Source organism: Agelaius tricolor, unplaced genomic scaffold, assembly GCF_023055355.1.
Source record: "Agelaius tricolor isolate 1412-34295 unplaced genomic scaffold, bAgeTri1.0.p SCAF_17, whole genome shotgun sequence".
In the NCBI taxonomy this organism is placed as follows: domain Eukaryota; kingdom Metazoa; phylum Chordata; class Aves; order Passeriformes; family Icteridae; genus Agelaius; species Agelaius tricolor.
Genome location: NW_027269277.1, coordinates 15,209,950 through 15,227,383, shown reverse-complemented (window position 1 = coordinate 15,227,383; position 17,434 = coordinate 15,209,950). Strand labels below are relative to the sequence as shown.

At 57.5% G+C, this 17,434-nt stretch overlaps 1 protein-coding gene across 9 annotated transcripts in view; it reads right to left on the bottom strand.

Annotated features, from left to right (window-relative positions):
- DLG3 (discs large MAGUK scaffold protein 3) overlaps positions 1–17,434 on the bottom strand; it is a 78,402-nt gene that overhangs the window by 47,028 nt on the left and 13,940 nt on the right. For 5 of the 9 annotated variants that reach the window (XM_071442570.1, XM_071442572.1, XM_071442574.1 and 2 more), the window contains exon 1: positions 4,998–5,470. The exons of the other annotated variants lie outside the window; for them this stretch is intronic. In XM_071442570.1, coding sequence (XP_071298671.1) covers positions 4,998–5,324 — 327 coding nt within the window. In that variant the 5' untranslated portion in view covers positions 5,325–5,470. Of the gene's footprint in view, positions 1–4,997; positions 5,471–17,434 lie in introns of those variants that run through there. 9 annotated transcript variants of the gene reach the window in all.

Here is a 17,434-nt window from a genome sequence, read left to right as displayed (position 1 = left end):
AACCTTACAGGTGAATCAATAAACTAAGGAGAAAAATGTCCTCAGCTGTTAACTCCTAAATGAATTCAACAGTGAAGGAGCACTGAGGACATCTGATTCTCCTCAGTCCAGGGGATGGGTGACAGCAGGACACGGGATGCTCCGGGGCGGGTGAGGAGAACCAGCTCACTCAGCATCTGTGTGCCAAGGTTTTCCCAGGAGAGGCACAGGGAAGGGGTATGACTGTAAAAAAAACCATTATCTAGGCCTTGATTTCATCTCAGGGGCAGGAAAGGAACATCAAAAGCATGGGAAAAATCAGCTTCTTCCCAGGGGGCAAGGGGCGAGGGTGGGTGCGAGGCTGGGTGTGAGGCTGGGCTGGGGGGAAGCAGAGCAGCTCAGCACCTGCTTATAGCAACTCAGCTGGGTGATGACGGCAGGATCACCAGATGGAGATGCCCAAGAAGCAGGCTGAGAGGTGAGATCAGATGGAGGGGGATATATTAGGAACAGACACGCAGATTTACACATCGTGAGTGAGGAGGTGACAAACAGGTCCGTGGAAGGGGAATCAAACTCTCACGAGGGAGTGGAGTGTGATGAGGAGTGAGGGAGAGGGAAGACTCCCTGGGACTCCGGCTGGCAGGGGGACATGCTGGAAGAGATGCTGGAGGTGGAGGGAGGACAGAGGCACCACCAGTGGCCAGAGAGCAGGGGCTGAGCAGATGGATGGGGCAGGAGCAGACAAGCACTGTGTTCAGCCATGGAGCCAGACGCAAAGGACAAGTTTCACTACAGTTGCATCTACATTTAGGTTGCCAAAAATACCTTTCACAGATTGGCTGTCTTTAATTAAAAGGATGTCTCCTGTGCTCCTGGCACGGTACAGAACTCATCCTGCCACGTGGGGCTCTGTGTGGAAGCTCTGCAGGGGGGACTTTCCCATGGGACAGCTCCTCTTTGCCTGCATCCTTCCCATCCTGCCAGTGCTGGGCAGCTCAGGCAGTGGCGCTTCCCTGAAATGCCCCTCCACAGTGCAGGCACAGAGAAAAGAAGGAAAACTTCACCCCCTTCCTGTTTTGGCTTCTCTCCTTCCCTCCAAACACGGAGAACGCCTTCCTCCTCTCTCCTCCTCCACGTTTCAGTGCAAAGATTTAGCTAATTTCTTCTATGAATAGCACGGGAGTAGCCATAGCAACATCACCCTGCCAACCTCACCACCTCCACTGCCTCCATGTCCCCGGCACCCTGTTCCTCTCACCCTCCCTCGCACCTCCCCAGGGAACATCTGGGGCTTCAGCCATTTCCCACAAGCCAACCTGTATTCCCACAAACCAACCTGGATTTGGCTTCCTGCCTGCCCCCCTGGTGCTCTCCCTCCTTCCTTCCAGCCATACCTGCTCATCACTCAGGAACCTGCTCTGAACCCCCAGGGTTTCTCCAAGGCTCTTTCCTCCCTCTGCCACCCCTGCCCCAAGAGACAGGAGCCCCAAGTCCAGCATCATCTGAAGGCTCAGCAAAGGCTGGGGCTCTGGCCAAGATGTGCTGTCCTGTGCTCACCTACTGCAGTAACTGCCCAGGGCATGGGAGGAACTCAACAAGCAACGTTTGTGCATTGAAAACCACCCTGAAAATCAGTGAAATGCTCACTGCTGAGGGTGGGCAGGGAAGAGCTGTCCCACTCCTCCACCTGCCTGGCCATGAACACTTCTGTCAGGAGTGGAGGCCACACAAGCCTGGCATGCTCTGGGCATTTGCAGCTGGTCACGGTCTCATTGCAATGACCACCCCAAGAGGGAGAAAGGGACCACAGAAAGGGGGGCAGAAGGACTTTGCATTCCTGGCCAAGCAGGGCCAGCAAACCTGGGGCAGCCCTGGGGGCAGAGGGCACTTCCTCACCACATGCCAGGGAACTGCACTGCCCTGGGCCCTACCCCAGCCACCCAAAGTGCACATAAACATGCTGGTGACACCCTTGAGACCCTCATGGGGCTCTGGTCACTGTGCCTGGCGCCAGAGTCTTTATAGTGAGCTGAGACTCAGGGCTGGACATTCCCTGTGGGAGGGAAAGGTGCTGCTTCTGGACCCTCAGCTCTTGGAGCAGAGCTGGAGAAGGGGCTTGGGCATGGGCAGGCAGCTGAGCACCCTCTCCTGAGGGGCTGTGGGTGTCACTGCGCAGGGCACAGGGGGGCTTTGAGCAGTCTGCTCCTCTAGTGCTGCACATCAGGGATGCTTCCCTGGATCACACTGCTGTTCCTCCCCCAAAGCCAGGAGTCCTCCTGTCACCCCAGTCTGGCAGGGGAGGAACTGAGCTCCCCACCAGCCAGCAAAGGGGGACAAGGAGGGCACGGGGCCAACGGGAGGGATAGCGATGGGAACAATGGAGGACAGCAACGACATCAAGTGCGGGGATTGGGAACTAATGAGCAGGGAACAGGGATAGATAAGGGAAAAGAAATGGGAGACATCTCAGGGGGGAGAAGAAAAGCAAAGCAAAAAAGATGTGAGATACCTAGACCTCTGAGATTTCCTCCCTCCCTCTGGTGAGGATTAGGGATTCTCAGTTACTGGCATTGCCTGAGCAAGCTAAAATGTGTCCTAGAGAAGGGGAGAGGCAGGAGGAGAGAACAGACGGGGGCTGGAAGTGGGAGGAGGTGCAGGTTGACGTTGGGACCGTGGTGTGTGTTGGGCAGCACGTGTGGGCACGTCTCACATGCCGTGGAGCTGCTCTGGGTATGTGAGTATGCCATGATGTCAGAGAACATACAGCACCATAGGCAACTGTGAGCACGTTTCTGATGTCAGAGCACTAGCACACGCTTCTCTGCTTGCATGAAGAAGCAAGGGGAGGAAAAATGCTTAAATGAGAGCTGGTGAAGCTCCCCAGGAGGGTAACAGATCCCTGCTCACCCGGGAAAGCCTCCTGGCCTGTGCACCCCTTCCCACCTCAGCTGCTGGAAGTGCTTTCAGGGACAGTGAGCTCATTTAAAGGGGCAGCCCTGAAAAATGGCAGCCCTGCCTCCAGCCAAGGCTCTCCTGGAAACGGAGGCAGCCTGTAAAGGAGATTGCTTTGCATCTGCAACCTCCAGCCAAATCTACCCAGAGCCCAACACCTCCCGGCCTCCCAGAGCCAACTGGACCTGCCTGCCTGGGCACAAGCCATGCCTAGATGTTTCCATGTTCCCACCTTTTGTCCCTCTGCCCACCACTGGGCTGGGAGGAACATGGATTCCTGGGGGCTCAGGCACCTTGGATGAGGAGGATGAGGAGGACAGCGTTGCTGAGGCGTTTGCTGCAGGCTTTACTCACAGCATACATTTGCTCCACACCAGGGAGCGGCTGCCTGCTCTGATACAGGCACTGCACACACCACACACGTCATATTCTACATGCAGACCCTGCTATGCTCACACAGCCTCAAACACTGGCATCCTCTGTTGCTTGCAATGCCGTGAGGAGCTTTTGATTTTCCTTTTTTTTTTTTTTACATGTTTAGAAAGGCAAAGGCAGAGCAGAGATTCCCAACGCGGACTTTCCGAGCAGCCCAAGCTCCATGGCAGCACCACAAAGAGACAATGATTTCTCTTCCACCATTGCAAAAACATGAAAGGCTCCCCTGCCCAGCCTGCCACGGCAGCAATGCAGCTGGCATCACTTCCTTCTCACGCTGCTTGCAATCGTCTTACCAGGAATACTGGGCCGGACCTTTCATGCAAGCAGGAGCAGAAAGGAGGGAGCAAACATGCTTTGATTTTCTGCTCCCCGAGCTTGCTGCTTTGGATGGAGGGAAGGAAAGAGATAGTGGAGGAAAGATGGAAGAATGATTGCCAGGAATCAGCAGGCGAGAGAGAACTGAGGCTGATTTTGATACAAAGAGTGGCAGAGAAAGAGAGAGAAAGCAGGACCAGGCTCAGAGGAAGGTGGCTGGAGTTTTTGGTGCCTTCTGTAAATATAATCTGAGCTATCAGCTATGAATCTAATTATTTCAACCAGAGCTACAGACAGACAGTAATGAAGAAAAAACAGAGGAAGGGAAGAAGAGGGTTGTGTTTGCCGAGAGCAGAGGAGGAGAGAATTCCCATTGATTCCCGTGTGTCTGCCTGCTACAGCATCTTGAAATAATAATTAGAAGGATCAATAAGAAATCATGTGAGGTTTGAAGATAATGAATGAAAGAAGCAGAAGAAGCAAAGTGAAATGCCTTTCTCTCAAGCAGGGTAAATTGTTTTTCAGGCAGGGTCTAGCCTCCATTTTAATGCTTTGCAAAAAGATCCAACCATTTTCTAAGCTGGCTTGTGGGCTCAAAACAAGACTGGTCTCTCCATTTAGGGGAGAGAGACACAGCCCGAGAATGGGTCCTGGAGAACACTAATAAAATGAATGTGTGGGAAGAAATGGAGGCAGTGAAATGGGGCAGAATGCACACAGCACGCCAGCGACCAGAGCAGGGTTACGTAATAATCTCGGGGAGCAGGGACGTAGCAGCAGAGCGAGGAAACCACAACTCAATGGAGAGTGGGTGACAGTTTGGGAGCGCTGGCAAGCAACACCGCGAACCCACGAGGCTGCCCAGCGGGCAGCACGCACCATGCCTGCCAAACGCAGCCCGGCGGGATGCCCTTGGTGCTGCCAGGGCTTCAGGCATCGCGAGCGGCGAGCACCTCAGGTGGGGCGTCCAAAATACATCAACGCCCGACCACCACCTGGCGCCAAGCAAGATCCATTTGGCCCCGTTCGGCCCCGGGAAGGCTGCTCCAGTGCCGGGCTCCCACGCCGGGCAGGTCCGCAGCATCCAGCCCGAACAACGGCCACGCCAGCCCGACCCGCTCCGACGGCCGACCCGAGCCACGACGCCGGTACCCATCCCCGGCATCCCCGGCATCCCCGGCGGCTGCTCGCGACGCCCCCGGGGTGATGCTGCAGGAGCCAGGATCCGCCGGGAACCCCGCGTCACCCCGAGCGCCGCCCGCCCCGTCGCGTCCCGCACCGGGGAGCCGCGTCCCGGGGCTGGCCCGTACCTGCTCGTACCAGTCGCGGCTCGAACACGTGCACTCGGGCCACCAGCCCGGGCCGCTCCCGTTCACCTTGGCCGCGCTCTTGCCCGGCGCCGGCGGCGGCGGCTTCAGCGCGGCGGGGTCGCGGGCGGGGGGCCCCAGCTTGGCCTTGCCGCGGGCGGCGGGCGCGGCCCCCCCGGGTGCGGGCAGGGTCTGCGAGCCGTAGCCGCCGTAGCCGTACTGCTCGTGCTGCCACTCGCCGTACGAGGGGGGGTCCATGCGCCGCAGGGCCGCCATCCGCGTTACCTCGTAGCACTCGGGGCACTTGCAGCAGTGGTGGTGCTTGTGCATCGCTGCCCTCACACCATAGAGCCGGCAGGGAGGGAGGGAGGGAGGCGGCGCGGAGGGGCGGAGGGAGGCAGGGAGGAGGGAGGGAGGGATGCTCAGGGGGCGGCAGCGGCCCCCGCCCCGCGCAAGGCGCGCCTGTCGCCTCTTCGCCCGCTCGGCGCCCCCGGCCCCGTGGGAGGAGGAGGAGGAGGAGGAGGAAGAGGAAGGGAGGGGGATGGTGTTACAGCGCGGTGATCTCCGCGGGGGCGCGCCGCGGCATCGTGCGCAACGCCACTGGGTGCCGGGGCCGCTCCCGGCGCGGGGCACGGGGCAGCAGCTCCGAGGCGCTCCGCGGCATGGGCCGGCTCAGCCCGGCCCGGCTCGACTCGGCTCGATGCGGGACCGCGGCACCTGCGGCGGCGCGGAGCATCCCTCGCCCTCCCTCCCCCGCAGCGGCCAATCCGCGCCGGCGGAACCTCCGCGCTCCGCCCCGGCGGCGGGGGCGCCGCTCAGCCCCATCCCCGCGTTCAGCTCCATCCCCGCGTTCAGCTCCATCCCCGCGTTCAGCTCCATCCCCGCGCTCAGCTCCATCCCCGCGTTCAGCCCCATCCCCCCGCTCAGCCCCATCCCCGCGTTCAGCTCCATCCCCGCGCTCAGCCCCGCTCCGGTGCCCGGGCAGACCCGGCCGCGCCGCCCCCGCGCAGGCGGCATCGCAAGGAGCGGGATGCTGCGCTCCTCACGCATCACCTTGCGGCTGCCCCCAGCCGTCTCCCGGCGCTCCGGGCAGCCCCTGGGCAGCGCTGGGTTCCTCCAGCCCCGCGCGGCCGCGGCAGCCCTGCCAGCTTTGTGATCGACGCCAAAAGGGGTTCGCTTTGCTCCAGCTGTGCCCCGCACTGGAGTAGAAAATAATTTTTCCAGATCTTAACTGGTCGCCAGGCTGGTAGCAGCACCTCTGTATCAGTTGTCACCTTGCTTTTTTGGAAATGTTACCACATGTGCTGCATCCAGAATAGCACCCTGGGGATGCTGCCACTGCCCTGTGAGCCACAGGTGCATTGAGAGTGTAGAAACCCCAAGGGCCTTTGCTGGGCCTTCCACCTACTGCCATCAGGGCATGGCAAAAGCAGAGCAGAAATGCCTGCTGGTGCAGCAGGGCAGAGGTGCTGCTCCCAGTGCAGCTCAGCAGTCCTTCACCTCTCGCAAAGAAGTGCAGGACTGGAAGAAGTTCAGAAGAGCCATCCAGATAAATTGATGGGGAGAGAGAGAGAAAAAAAACCATTACAAACCCCCACATTTGACTATTTAGAACCTGAACCTGGCCTCTTAATGCTTAAAGGTTGTAAAAAATGCTAGGGTGGGTGAAAAACTATTTTAAAGAAATGGTACATAAATATGTAGAATGATACATAAATATGTAGAAGAGCAATGAACTGTGCACTGTGTACACAAGCAGGAGGGGACCACAAGCTGAGCCACAAGATATGGTGGTGCAACACCTCAGTTCAGGTTCCAAGGTCTGCAAGGCTCCTCCTGGCCTCCTGCAGCTGGTGTAAGATGGCCCTGGGCAGGAGCAGGGCTGTGGGAGGAGGAAGTGCATGATGGCTGGTCAGATAAATGCCCCTGCCCACTCCCTGTTCCTTCAGCTCTTTAAACTGCGGTACAAAATTACTTCTGCACACAGAGGTGCTCCTGCAGGCTTGCTCCCAAGCTGCCAAGTGAAATGGTTCCTTATGGGTGAAAGGGAGGGGGCAGAAGACGCCCCATAATCAGGATTGGTGCCCCCAAGTACCATGTTCCCTCTGCACAGTGCAGCACCTGTCCTCTCCAGCACTGCCTGCACATCGCTGTCTCTAGGCTGCTCACATCACCTCAATCACAAGGTGGCTTAATGCCACAGGATGCTGGAGTGGCTCAGACACTGAGATTTCCCTGCTGCAGGCTCAGGAATGTCCCTGGACAAGCAAGTCTAGAGCACCTGTCCTCCCCGAGCAGCCGAGCACAGCCGTGCTGCTGAGCCCTCAGGAACAGCTCCACAGGTGAGGCTCACCTGCTGCTGGCTCACCCTGCTGCTCCCCTGGGCTCCCTCTGGACAGTGACCAGTCCCAGGGGCACTGTGGCACTGACCCAAAGAGATGCACCAAGATGAAGCCAATGGCTGCACACCAGACAGAGCTTCCAGTGCAGAGCTCAGTGCCACAGGACACTGCACACCCCAGGAGCTCACCAGGGCAGGGCAGGGTGGGATGCCTGCATGCAAAGCAAGCTTGTTCTGAATTAATCAATGAAAAACTGTGTTTGAGTGCATGGCAGGAAAGTGTGCAGTGCTGGCTTTAAGAGAGGACTTTACACTTCAGGTTTTAAGAAATTAGGATTATCTCCACATCTTCTACCTCATTCTCACACCACAGAGCCAGCAGGGAGGGAGGGACTGGGGCCATCCTTGTGCCATCAGATGGGAATGACAGGAGGGACTGGGGCCAGGCTGAAGCTGAGATAGAGGATTGCTGCACCAAAGTAGAGCAAAAAGCCTTGTAAAAAAGGGCAGGTGGCCAGTGTCTCCCCCATGGGAGCAAAAGGACAGGAATTCCTTGTTGGCTCTCCACCCATCGGCACCTCTGAGATAACTTCATCAACGAGATGTGCTCAGTACCTGGGCGTGGCTAATTACTGCTCCACCCCCCTGCAAACCTCCTTCCCACTGTGGTTCCCACCTGGCATGGCATGGTCAGGTTCCAGGGACCCTGCAGTGGCCACCCAGCCAGGCCTCTCCACTGCCATGGCCTTCTCCAGAGCCATCTTTGGGCCAAGCTCAGGCAGGAGCCCCAGACTGCAAGAGGCTGCCTTGGGTGTGGGGAGAGCAGCAGGGAACTGCACAAGCAGAGTTTGTCACCCCAGCTGCTCACAGCTGCCCTGCCCCAGACACATCCCCTGTCACTGTCCTGGGGTGGGGCAGGCAAGGACACAGGCATTCACTCAGGGAGGAAGTGCAGAAGCAAAGGACAAGAGCTGTTAGAGAAAAATGTTTTAATATGGAGCTGAGTGAACAATAAAGATAAACATTTAATTTGATTTTTTTCCCCTCACATTTTTTTTCCTTTTTTGGTGCATCCTCCACAAGGAAGGTGTCAGGTCCTCCCTATGCTCTGTCTCTGCAGCCTTCACAGCTATCCATGGGAAACACCCTCATTGCCAGCCCTGGAGGGCCAGAATTACAGCCTCCACCCCACACCACTTCCCCCAGCTCTCTTATCTGTCAGTGCCTCATTGCCAGTTGCAAACAGAGGGGTTTTGAGCCTCAGCTGCCACAGCTCTTAAGAGTCCTTCCTTACCTACTTGCACCTCCCCATCCCAAGCCCCACATTCCCCATTTTAGCTGCCATGAGAGTTGTTTCATTCCTGTGCATTTGTAATGAACTGCATGTGCCACCTGCTAACCCAAATTAAAAGGGAAAAAAGCAATCCATGGTTGCTGCTGCCTGCTTGCAACGTTCCCTGATGCTGCACAGGACTTGGGATACCTAATCAAGCTCAAGAGGAGGCCAGGGACATCCACATTCTGTATTTCTCCAGCCTGTTTCAGTGAGTGGTGGCATTTTGGGAACTGGGGGCTGCTTTGCTGGGAGAACAAGTGAAGTGGGCACCTGCACTGGGGCCCCGGCCTGTGTCTGGCAGGGCAGGCACAGTGCCCAGCACTTGAGGCAGCTGTGGGCATCTTGCTGCAGTAATGTGAGCTTTGAGCAGGGCTAAAGGAGATGGGAGCTGATTTCCAGGCAGGTGCCTTCATGGAGGGAAGTGATTCAAGAGCTCTCTCATTCTCTACCCTCTTCCTACCGGTCTTGTTTAAATTCTGTTTTGGCAGCTGCTCTTTTTACAGGTGCTAATTTCAGCAAAGTGTCAAGAAATCCCCAGAGATGATGCTATTTACAAGGCACAGAGATGGCACAGAGATGGCACAGAGCTAGGTTTGGTCTGGTGTCACCGCATCTCAGCCCCTGCTGCCGCTGCCTTCCTCTCGCATCAAGTCCTGCGGGAAGAGGAAGGCAAGTGTGAGGGTTTGCTGTACCTACAGCCCTGCCAGGATGGGGGATGTTTACTGTACCTACAGCCCTGCCAGGATGGGGATGTTTGCTGTACCTACAGCCCTTGCAGGATGGGGGATGTTTGCTGTACCTACAGCCCTGCCAGGATGGGGGATGTTGTACCTACAGCCCTTCCAGGATGGGGGATGTTGTCTGTACCTACAGCCCTGCCAGGATGGGGGATGTTGTACCTACAGCCCTTGCAGGATGGGGGATGTTGTCTGTACCTACAGCCCTGCTAGGATGGGGGATGTTGGCTGTACCCACAGCTCTTGCAGGATGGGGGATGTTTGCTGTACCTACAGCCCTGCCAGGATGGGGGATGTTGGCTGTACCTACAGCCCTTGCAGGAGCAGGGGATGGGAGGATGGAGCAGGCTGAAGGCAGCCAGTTCCCTGCAGAAACAGCAGCCATGTGAGGGCTTGACTGTCACCCAAGAAGAGCTGGGTCTTGCCAGGGGAACTGAAGCCCCTGAAGGTTTGCTCTGAGCCTGGCTGCAGACAGGGAGGCTTTGTAAGGCTCAGGAGGAAGGGGAGGACAGTTTTGCAGAGGGGAGGTGCCTTTCTCCATCACAATCACCTGCAAAAAGACACCCAACACATGCAGCCCAGGGAAATATATCTGTGTGGGCAGGCTAGGAGGAGATAAGCAGCAAAGAGAGGGACCAGCTGAACTTGGCTCAGTCTGACAGTTCCTTAGCACTAACACAGACCCCACCCAGCAGGAATTTGCCATTTGCTGGGCCTGGGGCTTCTCAATTGGAACTTGAAGAGGTGATCTGCAGAGCTGGGTGCACAGCTGCTGTGGGCAAACAGGCTGGAGGCTCCTCTGAGCACTGGAGGGTTTGTGCAGTCACAGCTGGGCGGGAAGGGGCAGGATAAGAAACATCTCAGTCCATGGCTGTTCCTCCCTGCCACCAGCAGCAATTCACACTGGGAAAAGTGCAGCTGGGATAATAATAACCAGCCATACCAAGGGACCAATAGCTCTCAGCACTCTCAGGGCAGATGCCCAACAAATTATTCTCCTCCAGGGCAAAACCATTTTTATTCTATGAATGATCCCTGATACATTGCCCAGTTGCTGCATCCTTGCTTGTGGCAGCAACGGCACGAGAGTCTTTAACAGACACCACTGGCTGGTTTCTGCAACTCACATCATGGACAACTAAACATCTTCCATGGCTGTCCGGGGGAGGGGAGAGGAGTGATGGAGACCTGAAGCAGGTCCTTCCAGCAGGGCTCAGGCTCCCTGCCTGTAAAGGAGAGCCTGGAGGCGTTCCTTAATAACAGCCAAATGCAGCAGGCTTTATGGGATTCCTGACAGCCTCACAATGCCCACAGCTGCTCTCCCCATCCCTGGCAGGGATGCTGCTGCTGCCCTGTGCTGGAGCACTGGAGGCATGGGCTGGCTGTGGGCTGCCTTGATGCAATTTCCTCCGCAGCAGGGGGAGCCTTGCTGCTGCAAGGGCACGGCAATTACAGCACTGTGTCAATGACCCTCAGCCTGTGGTGCCCACTCCTGTGTGTGCCTCATTTCCTCCAGAAAATGACAGAGCAGAGGGAAGATTTGACACTGTGACCAGGGCACCACTTCACCAGTCCACACCAGGGTCACAGCAAGGTGTTTTGAAATCACACTGTCTTTTAGAGAATTGGTTGCTATTTTTTTGGTCCTGTACCTTGGTGTCTGGCTTGTGCCTAGTGTGACACCATCAGAAATCCTGTTTCCCTGCATCCTTCACTAGTCCCAGGCTGTCCCTGGGTTTGGTCACATACATCAGCCTTAGTGGGAGCCAAGCACACTCTGCCTGGGCTGCACACGCCTGCGGAGATCTCCTGGCTGCCTCTGCCTAAGCTGGAATGACCTTGGGGCCACAGAGCCCCACGGGCTGACTCTCAGGGCTCCTCACCAGCCCATCCCTGCAGGAGCAGGAACTCTCCTCGGAGGGGGTCAACACCTGGCTCTGAAAGGGAGGCAAGGGCTCAGCAGCACTCTGCCCACACCTGGGGCTACCTGGGCAGCACGACCCTGCCCAGAGGGACCTTTCCCCATCCAGGGCCCAGAGATGTCCCTTCCTCGATTATTCCCACCCTGTCTAGGGAACAATTAGGGGAACTCCGTGGGGAACACGCATTCTCCCTTTCCCCTGGCCAGCCGTGCTCCAATCTGCCCCTTCCAGATGGAGCAAAGCCCATTCCGCACCTCCCACCGCCCACAGCCAGTGACTCACAGGGATGCTGCTGCCTCATCCGGGCAGTGCTGCCCCAGAACACACTTCCCGGCGGGGAAACCTGCCCAGCCGCGGGGAGACAAACCGGTGCCGGTGTCCCCTGGAGCCACGGGCGCCCGCGGTCCACGGGAGGAGCGCGCCCGGCTGGCCCGGCGCTGCCCCTTTAAGGGAGGAGGAGCCGCTCGCAAATTTGTGAATGGCTGTCCCCGCCCCCGCCGCGCGCGCCGCCCGTCCGGCCAATCAGCGCGCCTGCCGCAGGCTCGCGGCCCGCGCACGGGGCCCCCTTAAAGCCGCGGCGCGGCCATCCGCCCGTCCCCACACGGCCGCTTCGGGAGCCCCGAGGTGATCTTCAGAGAGGGCCGCAGGCGCGGGATGAGGAGCCGCTCCTGAGGAGCCGCTCCTGAGGGCAGGCTCAGCCCTGCCTTCCTCTAGAGTGACCCACTAGCAACACAAGCCCTGGAGGGTGGTGCTGGTGGTGAGGGTGATGTGCCAGCTTCCCTCACCCTGAGTGCAGGGCTTGGGCAGGGATGGTCAGGCCGGCTCCAGAGCACACGGCGGGGCTAAGCTCCCCCCAAGACCATGGGCTGCCAAGCCATGGTGTGAGGGAGAGCAGGCAGCTGGGAGAGCTCTTTCATCACCCCACTCCTGTTCTCGGCCAGATCAGGAAGGCAGGAGCGCTCCCACAGCAGCACAGCACTAAAGCTTACGAAATCTTCCTGCAGAAACACCCCACGAAACTCAGCTGTGCAAAACCTACCCCTGCACAGAGGGGAAACAGCTGTGCAGCATGTGCCAAGGGGAGGGAATGAACAGAGCAACAGTGGGATTGCAATAAACCCAGCTCCAGGTCTCCCCCCCTCCTTGCTCTGCCACTGCTCCTCCCTCAGTCTGCTCTAGGCCAGGCTGTGAAATGATCTGGTCTAAAAATACCCCTTCAAGGGGGGGGACAGCCTGGCAGGACACTGCCGTGTTTCCTGGACACGTGCAGGTGGGGAGCTGATGGTGAGGCTGGGCAAGCAGAGTTGGCCAGGCAGGATGGTCTCCATGCCAGTGCTCTGGGCACAGACTCTGGTGTACCTGAGCAGTGCCAGCCCCTACAGCTATCCAGGCCACAGACTGCAGGAGGCTTTGCCTCAGCCTCAGTACTTGGAATAATTTTTAGGTGCGATGGCAGCGAGACTCCTACAAGGTGCTTTGTGCCTGCAGGGCTCTGGCAGGTGCTGCCCTGGGGTCAATCCTTGCTTCCTGCAACAGGGCAGGGACTGGCTTGAAATGCAGCCACTGCTGCAGCCATGCACTGTTTAACCCTCCCAGAGCAGGCAGAGCAAGGCAAGAGGAGGCAGCACACAGCAGAGAGCACCTTTCCAAGGGCTCACGCTTGGATTCACAAGAGGGATGAATTCCAAACCCAGGCTCATTTACTGTCCTCCCCCTGCACTTCCCCTAGCTCCTACCAATGCTGAGGATAATACATCTCTCAGTGTAGCTTGATACTGATCCTCCAAATCCTAAAGACCATAAACCTTCATGAGCAGTTATCGTGGCTGCTTTATTTATAACAGTGCCAGTACTGCCTCTGCCACCAGAATCCTGATCTCTGTCCAGCCTGATGCCATTAAGATGCAGTGACGTTCCCCCAGCTCCAGCACTCCAGATAGAAAGCAGCTGGCCTGCCAGGCTCTGCCTTCAAGCTTGGTTTGTTTCTATAAAAATGGCGAGGAGAGCTCGTTTGTTTCGCAGAAATGCACCTGGGGGATTTGTCCTCACCCTCCTGAGGTGCTGGGGTGGCAATGTGGAGGGGTGGAGGAGAGGTGGCACATCCCATGCTCTGGCTCCACGTTCCCTGAGCCCCTGGTGGGTCTGTGCTACAGGATACAAGCTCCAGCACTTTGCTGTGGTTGCAGCAGGAATATGGCCAATCACCTGACGAGGCAGAGCAGGGAAGGAGGAACCTGGGAGCTGCTGTGTGGACCCTGCATCAGCACATCTGGGAAACTTGATGAGCAGAGCAGACAGAGACCCAGCAGAGGCAGTGCAGGAGCTCACAGCTCCTGGCCAAGACACTGATGGGGCTGGCCCCTGATCAGTCCCCATGCTGCTAGAGATGCCTGTGAATGGTCTTGGTTCTTGATTTCAGAGCTGCACATGGAACCCCTGAGGGTGAATCTCATCAGTGTGCAAGTTCTCCAGCAGCTGTGCTCCCCTGGGGACAGGCAGACACAGACACTACATGGAGGCAAAGCTGAAGCACTGATCTGGAGGCAGGATGGATGGATAGATGGATGGATGGACTCCAAGCCTGTCTGGATGGCTCTGGAGCATGGTTCTCTGTGGGACACTCCCCAGAGCTTCCCCCTCACTGTTCCCTTTCTGCCATTGCATGGGGAGAGCTTCATGCACTCACACCATCCAAATACCTTCAATACAGTGGCAATGACTTGGGTGAATGGAGACACCACATCCATCAAGATTTTCCTATGCTGCACAGCCAGAAACACCTTGTGTCTGCAAGAATCTTCCTTTTCCTGCTGGTTTTAGATAAAAAGTCCCCAAGTAGAGTAGGAGTAGGTGACCATGCATGAGATTTTGGTTTGACAGCCTGGTGGCTCTACTGAATTCTTCATCCTTTGCTGAAGCTGGATATGGAGTTGGGAGAACTGAAGTCTAAGCATGTCCATCTCTGCAGCAGGAATAGCAAGAGCCTCTAGTAAAGCTGAGGCCATTCAACCCCAAAATGTCCACTGAAGTGACAGCTCTTACCGACACAGCCCTTGCTGACCCCCTCTTTGAGCAGCAGCATCCCTGGGACACAAGCTGCCCAGCTGGGTGTCCCTGCTGCTCAATCTGTGTGTGTTACTACAGACACACACCCTCTTGAGTTCAGCACTTTGGCTTCTGAGCCTGTGTCTGCAATGTCAAAAAACAAAATCGCTGGAGAGCATCTGAATGCCCTGAAGCAACCTCTGGGCAAAAAGTGGCTCAAGTGACACTGGGCAGCAGCTTCTGGGCTGGGGGTTGCTGCTTTTCTTCTCTGCTTCTCCTAAAATAAACATGCTCTCCCTTTTGCATGGGGATGCAATGGGGAGGGGAGAGTTCCCCCAGGAGCTGGCTGCTTCTGCGGTCCCATTGCTCGAGCATTGGGCACTTCCTGGGATTTTGGGGTTGCAGGGCCGATGCTGATGGGCTCAGGTCGAGATAAAGCAGTGGCCTGGTAAAGTGTGGCCTGCAGCAATGGCTTCAGCTGCCTGCCCAGTCAGCCCACAGAGAGGGCATGGGGTGGTGGGGACAGCAGGGCACATGCAACCGAGCAACCTGACCGGGGCTTCTTGCTGGGGCTGCATTCACTGTCAGACATTCGCCCACACCAGAGATCTGCTTCATTTCCCTGACGCTCCTCGCTACAGCAAACAGCTCCGTGGTGCTTCCCCTCTCCTGTATCTCACAGAGAAAATGGAGAGCGGCGAGGCTGCAGCCAAGGCAGGGGAGCAGGGAGCTCACAGCCGGCATCTCCAGCATCTGCCACACGCCCGTCCCATCCTGACCCTCCGCTCCCGCCAGGCAAAGGTGCACGGCACGGGAACGCCCTCCGGTCCGGCCAAAGGCACACTGGGAAAGAGGGAAAAACACTTGAGAGAAGGACGGACAAGCAGCCAGCCGGTCGCCACGCTGGCGGCACAGCTCGCATTTCTCTGCCAAATGCCCCGGGGAGCTCCATGGACCTGTGTGGCACTCGAGCCGTGGGTTATGGGCACAAGGCCCTCTCTCCTTGTGCAGCAGAGAGGGCTCCTCACACCCCGACACTGCGTTTCTGCCGGAGCTGTGCCCTCCCTGGGACACAGGGATGGGGACCGGGGCATCTCTGGCCTCAGCCCCGCCGGGCTGGAGCGCAGACCGCCCCTGTCACCCTGCGGGGCGCTCAGAGACACCGCACACACCGCACACAGCCGGAGCAGCACTGACCCCTGCCAGCGAGCTCTGCCGTTCACCGGGGATTGCGGGGCACGCATGGAATGCCTGTCCTCTGAGGCAGCCTCCTCGCACTCTCCATCATATCAGGACCTGCTGTTGCTCCGTGTCAGCTGTCAGGCCGAGGCAGGGCAGAGCTGTGAGCTGAGGAACGCCTCGGCAGGCGGGAGGGATGCTCGGGGGCGGAGGGGCGGCCCCGCACAGGCGGTGACAGGGATGGAGTCACAGCGGCTGCGGAGCCGCGCTGGGGAGCAGGAGAGGGTGGCAGGGGAAGAGCGGCGCTTCCTCGCAGGCGCAAAGCTCTGCTCATCAGCGGCATTGTTCCTCTTTCATTTATCTTTACAGCTGGCTGCTCCCTGCACGGAGGATGAGAGCGGCGTTTGCGGAGAGCAGCAGCTTCCTTGGCAGCCTGGGAGCGCAGGCGAGGGACACCGGCCACGGGAGCCTCCTCCTGAGTCTTCCCGCAGCTCACGAGCCCTGAGCAGCCCTGCTGAGGCAACCACAGGGCTCGGGAAAAGGCTGGAATTAAGGATTCAGCAAATAAAACCCCATAAGCCCCAGAGCTCAGGCAGGGTTTTGCCTCTATTAGCCTCAACAGGGCGTTTTATCTGGCAAAGTCCCTTTGCTCTTGCCCCGTTGAGAGCTGAATATCCACTTTGCCACGGAGAGATGGTTTCAGCCCACCAAGCCTCAACAGGAAGCACATGTTGTTGCTGTATTTACCGGCACCTCTTCCTTTGTAGCAGCCATTTGCACGCTGCAGGGCTCTTCAGAGCACACCCATATCCTTGCCAGCAGGCAGAAATTTCCTGTTCCTGGAAGCATTTGTGTGGAGAGGCAATCTATTTGACATGACCTGAAGCAGGTCATGGTAGCTTTTGCTCTGTGAACATTGGTGTGGGGAGCTGTGGGCAGGGGAGAGGACAAAGCCAGGGCAACGGAAAACTTATTTACATTGATGGATGCACTAAGAGAATTGCACTTACTTCAGGTAGGAAAAGCCAGTTCATTGTGTTGACTTTCATCAGTGGCAGGGTGTCCACTAGAGCTCTCATTCCTGGGCTGATGGCATCAGGATGGCAGCTGGTGCTCCCCTGCCCTAGCATTAACTATCATCAACTTATAAAAGCTTCCCTGGTTCTTCCAAATGCAATTTTCCAGCTCAGGTATTTTTCTGAAACCTGCTTTGGAAATGCCTGTGGCATAAAAAGCACACACTGAAGGCTGGAAAGCAGTAAGTCCCCATGGAGCAGGGCAGGAGCTGGGTGTGTAGGTGCTGTGCAGCCCTGGTGCTGTCCTGCATGCTGCTGCTGTTGAGAACTGACATGGGATGTGATGCTGGCAGGAGCTGAGGTGTCCTCAGTGCCTTCATGCAGGAGTGAAGGAGGAGAAACAGGGCCTGTGCTGTGGTCCAGCAGCACAGCCTGCCCCAGGCACCTGATCCTGTCTCCTGGGGAACTGCTGGAAACGCTTCCCTCTGTCAGGGCCAGGCCTGTATTCAGCAGTGAAGGTGACATCCTGGGAAAGGCTCTGTGATGAAGAACTCTGCATCCCAGCACAGGGGCTGCTGCAGAGCAGCTCTGCTCGAGCCTGCAGCTCTCCAGCACTGCTTGGCTCCAGTTTGCAGGAAAGCTGCTGGGTTTCTGCAGAAAGCCAAGTTTCAGGCAGGACTACAGGCATGGCAATACCTGGCACTGAACACTACCATCTTCACAGCTTTTCACCTCCAGCTCCCTGCTCTGCCTGCAGCCATGCTGTGAAATGACCATCCTCTGGATGGAGGAGGTTGCAGATGAGAGCCCTGCCAGAGCACAGTGCTCCCAGAGTCCCAGTCTGCCACCCAGGTCCCCACTGTT